Here is a 13050-nt window from a genome sequence, read left to right on the forward strand (position 1 = left end):
AGGGTAATGCACTTGAGTGGTTACATTCGAAGCCTGAACATATTGCGATGCCAGTAGAAGAATTACTGAGGAATCTACAGGAAATGTTTTACCATCCTGGAAGCGTTCTTGAGATGAGACAACGTTTTGAGGCACGTGTTTGGAGGAAAGAAGAAACGTTCAGCGAATATGTACATCAAAAAGTGATTTTAGGAAACCGCGTACCTATCAATGACGCAGAAATGATAGAGTACATTATAGAAGGAATACCTGATCGAGGATTAAGGGATCTGGCGCGACTGCAGAAGATAGCAACTAAGGGGGAACTGTTAGCAGCATTCGATAGGATTTCCTTGCAAGGAAGATCGTTGCCGTTCAACCCAGCGATCAAGCCAAAGGAAAGCAAGTGCTCACCAGTGAAGACAATAAAGCAAGACGTTAAAGAAGTGCCGAATAGCCATTTACGATGCTTCAATTGCGGTGAGAAGAACCATCAAGGTGTAGACTGTCCTGTTAAAAGCAAAGGGCCAAGATGTTTCGCTTGCCGAGACTTCGGACACAGAGCCATGGATTGTAAGAAGGGTCAGGACAAGCAGGTAAATGAGTATACGGCAGTGGCCGTTCAGGACAATAAAATATACAAGCCTGTTACATTGCTAGGTAAGCAGATAATAGCGTTTATAGATATGGGCAGCGATTTACATTTAATGAAGGCCGAACAATATATTAGGTTAGGATGCCCAACTTTACACGGTACAGAAATATCTTGTAAAGGATTCGGTTTAAGTAAGGTCACTACTTTAGGCAGTTTTTACGCGAACGTACAAATCCATACAAATATTTTCCGATTTTTAATTCACGTGGTACCAGATGAATATTTGAGACATAATTTCTTGATTGGCTCGGAATTGTTGTAAGAGGCTAAATTGACATTAGACGGTAAGAGTGTTGAGGTTTCAAAACGCGATAACAGGGTAACGAATTCTTATGATGTACCAGAAATATTTTGCATAGATACTTTCGATGAGTCCGAGAACAATGTAACTAATTCTTTAATAGATTTGCAGCATATTAAAAATGATACTGTTAAACAAGAAATAGAAGATAATATAAGTAGTTATGAGCCTAAAACTATTAAAAAGTCTAACATTAAAATGAACATTGTATTGAAAGATGATATACCTATACAGGGTGTCCCGTAAATAGTGTAAGAGCCGGAAATGTGGGGTAGCTGAGACGATTCTGAACAACAATTTCCTTTGCAAAAATGTCGGATGGAGCTTCGTTTTTGAATTATTAACGAAAAACACTGACGAATCACGGCGCTTGCCTGCCGCGCGCTCAGGGCCGTCCGAACTAAGAGAGCCACCGTGTCGGGTAGGTAGCAAGATGTGCATCGGAGATACGTCGAGGAACGAATACAAATAATTAAAAATACTACCACTGCAACTGTTACCTCTGCGGATTGGATAAATCAGTCAGCTAAATCGAATTTATTAATTATTTGTATTCGCTGTTTCCAAGGAAGAAGAAATAAAATGTGGGAAGATGCTCTCGGAATTTTTAGGAAATTAATTCTTCGCACCTGAGTGACGCTTCTCGCCAGAGTGTGTTAAAATTAAAATAAGAATTATTTTCAGAAAATTAAAATAAATACGGTAAGAACCATTTGTAATCGTTTGTTATTAAAAACTGTACTGGAAAAGCAGACTGGATTTGTGCGTACCGAAACATTCTTCGCATGTAAGGTGTTAATAGAGAATTAATTGAAATTCGCCTTACCCATTTACTTGCAAGTTGCAATAGGGCCAGTTAGTGCACCCCTGTCGATCATGGAAAGGTCGAAGACCCCAATAAAAATCAGCTGATGGGACAGCCCGGTCACTGCACCCGCTTCTTACCCCGAAAATGTAAAAGTGAAAAGTGTTAGTGACCGTGCTGTAAAGTGTTTTCGGGGTAAGAAGCGGGTGCAGTGACCGGGCTGTCCCATCAGCTGATTTTTATTGGGGTCTTCGACCTTTCCATGATCGACAGGGGTGCACTAACTGGCCCTATTGCAACTTGCAAGTAAATGGGTAAGGCGAATTTCAATTAATTCTCTATTAACACCTTACATGCGAAGAATGTTTCGGTACGCACAAATCCAGTCTGCTTTTCCAGTACAGTTTTTAATAACAAACGATTACAAATGGTTCTTACCGTATTTATTTTAATTTTCTGAAAATAATTCTTATTTTAATTTTAACACACTCTGGCGAGAAGCGTCACTCAGGTGCGAAGAATTAATTTCCTAAAAATTCCGAGAGCATCTTCCCACATTTTATTTCTTCTTCCTTGGAAACAGCGAATACAAATAATTAATAAATTCGATTTAGCTGACTGATTTATCCAATCCGCAGAGGTAACAGTTGCAGTGGTAGTATTTTTAATTATTTGTATTCGTTCCTCGACGTATCTCCGATGCACATCTTGCTACCTACCCGACACGGTGGCTCTCTTAGTTCGGACGGCCCTGAGCGCGCGGCAGGCAAGCGCCGTGATTCGTCAGTGTTTTTCGTTAATAATTCAAAAACGAAGCTCCATCCGACATTTTTGCAAAGGAAATTGTTGTTCAGAATCGTCTCAGCTACCCCACATTTCCGGCTCTTACACTATTTACGGGACACCCTGTATATCAACCTCCACGTAGATTAGCGCCAGTGCAAAGAGAAATAGTTAATAAACAGATAGATGAATGGATGCAACAAGGAATAGTGCGAGAAAGTACATCGGAATATGCCAGTCCGATTGTACTGGTAAAAAAGAAAGATAATGGAATGCGTTTGTGTATAGATTATAGATTACTTAATAAGAAAGTATGTAAAGATCGCTATTTAAAGGCGCGACGATATTTAGTACTCTCAATTTAAAAGATGGTTTTTTTCACGTCCCGATTGAGGAAAATAGTTGTAAATTCACTGCATTTATGCCTGATGGGCATTTTGAATTTTTAAGAACCCCATTTGACCTCTGCAACTCTCCAGCTATCTTTCAAAAATATATCAATAATATATTTCGTAACCCGATTCAGACAGGTGTTGTTTTGTCATATATAGATGATTTAATTATTCCTGCAAATGACGAAAATGAAGCCGTATCAAGATTGCGTGAGATATTGTGTATTGCAAGTGATTATGGATTGCGAGTGAATTGGAAGAAATGTCGTTTTCTTCAACGTAGCATAGAATATCTAGGTCACATAATTGAGGATGGTCACGTACGTCCGTCGAAGCGTAAGACATTAGCTGTTATGAATTTTCCATTAGTAAAAAATGTTAGAGACGTACAGAGCTTCTTAGGATTAACCGGCTATTTTCGCAAATTTATTCCACAATATTCAACAATAGCCCAACCTTTGTCGAACTTGTTGAAAAAAGACGTAAATTTTGAACTAAATGAAAAACATATGCTAGCGTTTAAACAATTGAAAATTGCATTGAGCAGTGAGCCGGTTTTAAAATTATACCTCGTAGGTGCGGAAACAGAGCTCCATACGGATGCGTCGAGCGTCGGACTTGGTGCCATCCTGTTACAGAGAGACGATGTCGATCAACGTTACCATCCAACATATTATGCGAGCTGGAAAACATCAGAGGCAGAATCGCGATACATTAGTTATGAATTAGAGATATTAGCTATAGTTAAAGCGTTACATAAGTTTAGAGTTTATCTTTTAGGAATACCGTTTAGAATAATAACCGATTGTCGTGCGTTTACTCTCACTATGAAAAAAAGAGACTTATGTGTTCGAGTTGCAAGGTGGGCATTATTGTTAGAGGAGTTCAATTATACTATTGAACATCGCTCAGGAAGCAATATGCGACATGTCGATGCGTTAAGTCGGAAGCCTATTCCGGTGTGTATGCTTATCAGTGAGTGTGAGATGAGTGTGCTCGTGAGATTGCGAAAAGCGCAATGTGCGGACAAAGAGTTATCGGAAATAATGGATTCTGTGAATAGTGTACAAAATAATGATGGCGACTACGTAATAAGAAACGGACTTTTGTTTAAGGTAATTGACGACGATGTTCGTGTGACGGGACTTTACGCGTCACTGGGAAAAATATAAGAACTCGCGAAAACTTCAGGTAATGCTAATTGTTACCTCTGTTGCGACTTACGCCGTAGCTAAAGATAAGGGACGAACAGAATGACGTTACGCGAGTCTTGGTTTTCAGAATACAGAGAGATTCTTTATTTTTGTCAAGGGTTTATAAAGGGCGGTATTGCTGTAGAGTGGGGATGGTTTGGTTTGGGGCCTGATGTCTGACTCAGATGTTGTTGCTGCTAGGTGGTGATGCGGATGGTGACTCAAGTGTTTTTGATGAGGAATGCTGACTCGTTTGTGTGTACTGCGGATGGTATCACACCCCCTTTCCTAGATTAGTTTTGGTCCTCCAAAGCGTACGATTTTCTTTGGTCGTGATGGAATTCGTGGTAGTTCATCCAGAGGATACATCAGTGGGTTTTCGTTCGTAGATGTCGATGGTGCTGTAGCCGTTGGGTCTGAATGCGTGTTTTGTACGCCTCCGCGGTTATTTACATTGACTTCGTTACAACAAATCTTAAGGCAAAATGTTTTTGGTATAAGTTTTGACAATAAATTGAATAATCCTGTTTTATATAATACATAAAAAATTATAAGTCCTAACGATATCCATCCTGCGATTTTGAAAATATTGTATGCTATTTCTGCAGTAGTTAATATACGTCGCTGTATTTTTATGTCGTTTAACTGTGAATTCATGCTGTCTAAAGTCTGTCGGTAGCTATTGAAATTTGGAGTTACTCTTGGAGCTTGTGGAATATATTCTTTTAACATTTGCATATCTGATTCAGTAAAGTTTATGTGCATCGCATAGTCAGAAATTATCATTTGAGTGTTCTGCGTTGTACCTCCAATTTTCATTATATTATTATTGTACATAAGAATACATTCGTCTTCGCTGGTTAGTATAGCTGGTGTATTAAGTGTAATATGATCCATTTTTGTACATAATGTTTGAATTTCTATCGGTTCTTTGGGTATTGCTATATATTTATTTGGCGTATGCATTGGGATAAATGTTACGTCGTCTATTCTAAATATTGCTGTTCCGCATTGTTTATAGTCTTTTGAGTTCTGGCAACCCGTGTAATAGTCGTGTCGTGTAGGTTGTGTTCTTTCGCATATTAATCCTATAGAACTGTCTCTACAGTATTTTTCCAAGTAAGATTCGTCAATTATTATTTGAAAAGTTTGTTGTTGCATTATCATGTCATGATCTAATATGGGTGAGAAGAATACGTTGTTTATTTTGTGGGGAATGGCGTAATATTTTATAATGCTCCACTCGGATTCTTCCAATACAGGTACAATAATTTGGTATATGAGCGCATTGTCTACTGTTTGTGTCTTTAGTCTACTAATGTCTATCAATGTCTGAAAGTTTTTTGGCGTTGCTGGTATATAATGCATCATGAAGTTATCTCGCAATATCGTATCGTAAGCTTCTAGAAAGTCTTCACTTTGTATTAAAGTGGTATCAATTATTCCCCGTTTCCCTAGTATAAGAGTTAAATAAAAATCATTAATTCTACTGGTCAGATCAGTTGAAAGTGCTTCTAAGATAATAATATTTTGTTCTAACAATAAGGCATTTTGTAGTTCGTGTAATTCCTTTGAGTTCTTCTGCAATTTATTAGTTAAACTGTGAAAATTGTTATCAGTCAGTAAAGCTTTGAACATTATCGTCTGATTCTGAACTATCTTGGTTAATTGATTTTGATCGCTAAATAATTTGTCAATGTTTTGGTTTACAAGAGTTAGATCATCTTCATCTAATGTACCAAATAATGCTTTGGATGCGGATCCGATGATATTTAATATTCCTCGTCGGTTTCTCTTATGTAGTATAGTATCCAGTTTTGTTATTGACTGATCCATGCGTGCTAATTTGTTTTTTATAATGTCGTAGCCAAATAAATCACAATTATAATCCTGACAATAGTTATGCACTGCCAAAGCTAATGAGTGTATCTGTTGCGCATTTTGAGTTAATTCGGTTATCTTAAACGCTATGGTTATTTTGATCTCCTTATGATATAGAAAGTTCTTTCCTACAATCTCTTTTACAATTTGCGTGTTGTTAATTGGCCGAATACTTACAGCGTTAGTAAGTATTATTAGGTTGGTTATTGTCTGGAATTAGAATGATATAATTTTATACGATTGCCATGGGTTAGTAAGGTTTTATTTTTGTTTATTCTAAGGAGGTAATTTGGCGTTCTTATTTCTATTATTTCATATGGCCCTGACCATTCTCTGTCTAATTTGTGGCTCTTGTGATCGTTGTGTAGAAGTACTAAATCTCCCTGATTGTATATAGTCTTTAAACGAATTTTTCGGTCTTGATCACGTTTATACCGTTTCTTGTTTGATTCTATTATTTTCTTTGCGTTTTCTAAATACTCTTTATGTCTCTGTTTCCAAAGTCTAAACAGTTCGTCTTTACTCAAATGAGGGGTGGTGGATATAGCCGAAGGCATATTTGCCTCATGTCCGAAAGTTAGTTCGAAAGGAGTGTATCCGGTTCCCGAATGTACTGAGGTATTGTAAGCCATGCATATTAATTTTAGATGTTCATCCCATTCGGTTTTTCTTTCATTAATACAAGTTCTTAGCAAGTCTTTTACAGTTCCGTGAGTTCTTTCTAGAGCTCCGTTACTCTGGGGGTGAAAACTGGTTGTTTTGATGTGTTTAATTTTGAAGGCCTTTTCAAATGACTCCATTAATTTGCATACGAAATTCTGTCCCTGATCAGTCAGGATATGTTTAGGTGAGGAAAAGGTATAAATGTAGTGTTCCATCAATTGATCAATAATAGATTCGGCTTTCTGGTTGGCTAAAGGAACTAATATTAAATATTTCGTTAGGCAATCTTGAATTGAAAGTATGAATTGGTTTCCTTTTGTAGTAACGTTAAATGGGCCTATGATGTCTAAAGCGATTTTATCATTCGGATTTTGCGGTGTGTCGGGTATAACAGCTTCCTCTTTCGATCTAATCCTAGTGAGTTTATTCTTTTGGCAAATATCACAGTGTTTTATGTATTTTGTTACGTCGTTGTCAATGTTCGTCCAGTAGTACTTTGCCTTTATTCTATCGATGGTTTTGTTTTCTCCTAAATGTTGTACATTATCGTGGTTCTCAATAAGTATCTGGTTCTTTTCGTCTTCCGTGTAGTCTCGTATAGGGGTCTGCGCGAAATAGAGTTTCTTGTCGGGATAGTCTTTCATAAGAAATCTAAGCATTAGCTGGATGTCGATAATATGCAAAGGGTTTAAATTCGTTCCGATACCGAAAGATATAGAGGGTTTGTGGTGTTGTAATGCCATTAAGTCGTGTAGTCTGTTTAGCCATGTGGCTTCGTCGTGAGGTCCTAGCAAGTCTTTTGTTAATTGAGTCCATTGTGGCCTATTAGCTACTGTCTTTATGGGGACGGCTGTCGGTTCTTTCTTCCAGTCTACATATTCTTTGTATAGGTCATTTTGAGGGGAAGATAATTCTTGAATGTCGGGTGACTTGTCTTCAGTTTCTAACGAGGATGGAGGTTTGACAATTTTAATCTTTTGGGTAAATGGTTTGTTTTCTGTTACTTTCAAAGGGTGTAATCTGGACAGAGCATCTGCAACTACATTTTCTTTTCCCCGTTTATAATGAATCTCGTATTCGTATTCTTCGAGCCTCAAGCGCCAACGCATGAGCCTGGAAGATGGGTCTTTCACGTTGTGAAGCCATTGCAAAGACTGATGATCAGTAAAGATATAAAATTTTCGTCCAAGGAGGTATTGTCGCAGTCGTTTGATGGCCCAAACGATAGCGAGCAGTTCCTTCTCAGAGGTAGTGTAATTTTTTTCTGCACTATTTAACGTTCTAGAAATGTAGCAACATGGATGGTTTTTTTTGGGATAGGACGGCTCCGATACCTTCGTTACTGGCGTCCGTCGTCAGTGTGAATGGTTCGTCGAAGTTTGGGTAACATAGGATGGGTGCCTCACATAATTTCTGTTTTAGTGTCTCAAAGGCGTTAGTCTGTTTCTCTGTCCAATGGAAAGGATTCGTCTTCTGCGTAAGGTCGGATAATGGTTTAGCAATTTTGGCAAAGTTTCTAATGAATTTCCTATAGTATCCAGTTAATCCGAGAAAAGATTTTATTTGTGTGATGTTGTTCGGAATTTTGAAATGTTTGATAGCCTCTAATTTCTTGGGGTTAGGTTTAACTCCTTCTGCTGTAACTATATGGCCTAAATACTCTAGTTCAGGTTTCAAAAATTGACATTTGTCTACTTGTAGTTTTAGTCCGGTCTCTCTTAATCTCTGGAATATTATGGCTAAATTTCTGTTGTGTTCTTCTATGGTACTTCCAAATATTATAATGTCGTCTAAGTAAACAAAGCAATGTCTGTCTATAAGTCCTCGTAAAGCGGTGTCCATCAGTCGTTGGAATGTCGCGGGTGCGTTTTTGAGTCCGAAAGGCATACGATTATAATGAAAGTGTCCGTCAGGTGTCGAAAATGCTGTGTATTTTTTACTTTGTTCCGCCATAGGAATCTGATGAAATCCCCAGGATAGATCAAGGGCTGAGAAAAATTTAGCGTTTCCTAAGTGTTGTAATATTTCATCGGAATTTGGTAACGGATAAGCATCGTGGTCTGTCTGTTCGTTTAGTCGTCTAAAATCTATCACTATTCTCCACTTTTGTTTTCCAGAGGCGTCTGATTTTTTAGGTACTACCCATACCGGAGCGTTAAATGGTGAATCTGATTCTTCGATAATTCCTTTATTTAACATTTCGTTAACTTGTTTGTGGATTTCATGTTTATGAACTTCTGGTGGACGATAAGATTTCATATTTATAGGTCTGTCTGTCTTTAGCTTTATAGAGTGTTGTGTGAGTGTGGTACAAGGAAGCGGATCGATTTCTAATGCAAAAATATCGTTATATGAACAAACTATTTTGGCTATAGGGTCTCGAAACGAGGTTTCTATATGATCTAGACGCAATTTCGTTAGCAATTCATGGATTCTGTTTATATTTTCCTCTTTAGGTTCGATCGAATTTGATGTAATTGTGCTGAACTTACCAGTATTAATGAAGCAAACCCTCGTAACATCGTCGCCGATCTTACAATATCTCGCAGTACAGGTTTCGGGTGGGATTTCTATTTCCTTGGGTGTGCTCTGTAAGCGAAAGGTTTTATTATCGAGTTGTACTGTATCATTGCTAATGGTATACTGATACTTTTTGAGAAATGGGAGTCCAACTATACCGTCTTCTATTAAAGGAAAGTTATCTGGAACGATTAAAAAGTTATGGGTTTGGCCTAAGATTCTAAATGTATAAAAATGCGTTGTTTGATGCAAGTCGTTTCCTAATTGTATCGTCTTCGCGTGTTTCAACGGTGTTATGTTATTTACAAATCTTCGTTTGAGGAGATTGACCCCTGCTCCAGTATCCAGTAAGAATCTTCCTGGTCGTAGCATTCCTGCGAAACTACATCGTAGGTGCTGCAGTTCTCCTGGAGTGTAGTGGACTCGTAGACTTCTTGGCCCTCCGTCTCCTTCATGTGGTTGACTCTTGGTGGCGGTAGTTTCCCGAACTGAGCGATCGGAAAATTTTGCTGGTTTAGTCGAAAGCAATTTTGTTTGGAATGTCCTTGTTTTCCACAATGTTCACATGATATCGGTCGTTGTGTCTGTTGTTGAAGGTTATTAGCCGGTTTAGGTATGAAACTTGGTGGTCGTATCAAATGTCTTGGCTGATTATTGGTCATTGCTCTTGGCGGCATATAGGGTCGTTGAGGTTGTGATGTTGGCCTGGCATCTTTACACCACACTTCGATGTTCATCGCTTCGTGCTGTGCTTCGATTAGCGTCTTGGGTCTCATAGGCACGACATACTGGGCTATTTCTCTCTTCAAGTTGTGAATGTAGAATTTGACTGCCTCTAAATTTTCTTCCTCCAATGCAATATTTCTTGCGATAGGGTTACGGTGTTTTGCTTGAACCGCGTATTCCAGTTCACTCATTGCTTGTTTAAATCGAGCGGTATAGGACTGTACATTCTCCGTGATTCCTTGTTTTATCGTCTGCATCTTATTCCTGCTTCCACTAACTGTGACTGGTAACGACACTTGGGTTCTCAACGCCTCGTACAATTCTTCATAAGTCTGAATACGGCAAAATCTAATGCTTCTCTTAGCGTGACTAACTATCTTCTCGGTTAATATCATGCGGAGTAGGCTTTCCGGATCGTTGACTCTATGTCTCGCGAATCGTACCGATTTAATAAACTCTTCGACACCGATGTCATCTTTTCCGTATAGGGTTTCTACCATGCGCAACGCGTCTGTAGTTTTAAGGTTACTCACGGTTGTTGCGGGTACTGCTGATGTGGATGGGCGAGGTTCCGCCCTTGCCGTGTGGAGGTCACCTTCATCGTCCGTGAGTTCCATTTCAGTGGTCGGTCTTCTTGACGCCTCGATGGAACGTCCATCTTCTGTGCTGACTATGAATCCCAATTGAACACCTAGCTTCTTCAATTCGCCTTCTTGTTCTACTCTTTCTTCGTCTAACACTTTAACGGTTTGCAAGAGTTTTCGTAACGCTTCATCTTGTTTCCTCATTGTCTCCTCTTGCCTTTTCATTTGTGTCGTCATCATTTCAAGGTGGGAGAGAATACTCCTCATATCTTCCTGATCTTTAATTGGTGTACTCATATTTTTTTCTTAAAAATTTACCTTTTGCTCGAATCCTGGTGCAAACTGATAGAACGGCTCTCGTAGTCCCAAGCTGTGGAGATGTCCGTAGGCTTCCCGCAGTCTTGTTTATCCTCAGTTGTGCACGAATGGATCCTGGCAGGATCGCCAAGATGTGACGGGACTTTACGCGTCACTGGGAAAAATATAAGAACTCGCGAAAACTTCAGGTAATGCTAACTGTTACCTCTGTTGCGACTTACGCCGTAGCTAAAGATAAGGGACGAACAGAATGACGTTACGCGAGTCTTGGTTTTCAGAATACAGAGAGATTCTTTATTTTTGTCAAGGGTTTATAAAGGGCGGTATTGCTGTAGAGTGGGGATGGTTTGGTTTGGGGCCTGATGTCTGACTCAGATGTTGTTGCTGCTAGGTGGTGATGCGGATGGTGACTCAAGTGTTTTTGATGAGGAATGCTGACTCGTTTGTGTGTACTGCGGATGGTATCACATTCGCATAGTAGTGCCGCGTGCTATGCAGGGTCAAATAATAAGACAGTTGCATGAGAACGGACACTTCTCTAGTGGTAAAACCGAGACTCTTGTTAGAAAAGATTATTGGTTCAAAGGTCTAAGATCTAAAGTGGAAAAAGTGATTCAGAATTGCATTGCGTGTATTTTAGCTGAACGAAAATCTGGAAAACGAGACGGACTATTATACCCTATCGACAAAGGAGACGTTCCGTTAGATGTATACCACATTGATCACTTAGGACCGCTTCCGTCAACTCGGAAGAATTACAAACACATATTCGTAGTGATAGATGGATTTTCTAAATTTGTATGGCTCTATGCTACAAAATCTACCGGTACTGGAGAGGTCGTCAACCACTTGAAAAAACAAGCGACAATTTTTGGCAATCCCCGGATGATTATTTCAGACCGTGGAACTGCATTTACTTCGGCAGAGTTTCAGGAGTACTGCAGAGAAGAAAATATTGAAGCTGGCCTTATTACAACGGGGGTACCAAGAGCGAATGGCCAGGTAGAAAGGGTGAATAGGACGATCATTCCTGTGTTAACTAAGTTGGCCGCACCAAAACCTAATAAGTGGCACAGGTACCTAGACGTATGCCAAAACTACCTGAATGAAACTCCGCACCGCAGTATTGGCAATACACCTTTTAAGATTCTATTCGGGACTGATATGAGGTTGAAGAACAATCTCAAGGTCCGAGAAATAATAAGCAACGAGTGGAACGAACTATTTCAAGAAAATCGAGACGGCAAGCAAAAAACAACATTTTGAAAATCCAACAGGAGAATCGGTGTAGTTTTAACCGGAATCGTAAAAAGGCTCATCACTATCACGAAGGAGATTTGGTCACTATCAAAAGGACACAATCAGGACCAGGTTTAAAGTTTGCGCATAAATATTTAGGCCCGTATCAAATTACCCGTGTACTGCGCAATGATCGGTATTTGGTAGAGAAAGTAGGTGAGCACGAGGGGCCACGACAAACATCGATAACTGCAGAATACCTGAAACCTTGGATTGAGGACTTAGAAGATGCATTGACGGATAGTGAGAATACATTTGATATCTGAGGGCAGATATCTCTGCAGGATGGCCGAATGTGGTGTGTGGTGTGTGTATGGTATGTGTGAATCATGAGTGGTATGAGTAAGCGACGAATGCTTGGAGCCGAATGATTGTTTATACAAGGGTATTGATGCCGATGCCGTCAATGTTGCGGGTGGCGTCATTCATTTAGAAGACGCACGTGGCTGGCCCTGGAAAAAAAGGGCAGAGTCGAGCGAACCGTCGAAGAGTCGACACGAGCGAGTTAACACCTTTATTTTATTTCATGTTCAAATAAACTTAAAATCTTTTATTCTATTTTAATTTCATTTCCTACACTTCTAGGGTTATGATTGAATTTAGAGTGGATTCGGAAACGGGGTCTATTAGAAGGCTGTTGTCGCCTTTTGGGTTTATAAGGAGTGGCGAGGGTATGTGGACTATTTCTTCGTGGCTTTTATTTTCTGAATTTTTTTGGAATGTCTCTGCAAGGGTGTCGGCTATATCCTGTGGATTAGTTATAAAGTTATCTCCTAGATCAAAAAATTGGATTTCAGTGTAAGTGTTTAGCGTATAATACAAATTTTGATTGTAAAGCCATTTCGTTAGTGCCCTTAAGGCAATGGGGCCCTAAAGCCATTTCGTTAGCGCCCTTAAGGCAATGAGGCCCTAAAGCCATTAACGACACTAATCAAGTAAGTGACCGCGCGG

General features: G+C 39.4%; 1 protein-coding gene across 1 annotated transcript; it reads right to left on the minus strand.

Annotated features, from left to right (window-relative positions):
- Positions 1-4396: 4396 nt before the first annotated feature.
- Positions 4397-9488, minus strand: LOC143347671 (uncharacterized). The gene is made up of 2 exons (XM_076777066.1): positions 9145-9488; positions 4397-6199 (listed from the first exon to the last, which is right to left on the minus strand). Exons 1-2 carry the CDS (start codon positions 9172-9174, stop codon positions 4397-4399), a joined length of 1833 nt encoding a protein of 610 aa, XP_076633181.1. The 5' UTR covers positions 9175-9488.
- Positions 9489-13050: the final 3562 nt, after the last annotated feature.

This window comes from Colletes latitarsis, chromosome 11 (assembly GCF_051014445.1).
Source record: "Colletes latitarsis isolate SP2378_abdomen chromosome 11, iyColLati1, whole genome shotgun sequence".
In the NCBI taxonomy this organism is placed as follows: Eukaryota; Metazoa; Arthropoda; class Insecta; order Hymenoptera; family Colletidae; genus Colletes; species Colletes latitarsis.

Coding starts and splice junctions, on each gene's coding strand:
- LOC143347671 (XM_076777066.1), bottom strand. CDS start 9,174: ATGTTACGAGGGTTTGCTTCATTAATACTG. Junction 6,200..9,144: donor GGTTTGCTTCATTAATACTG/GTAAGTTCAGCA, acceptor TTCTAATTCCAG/ACAATAACCAACCTAATAAT.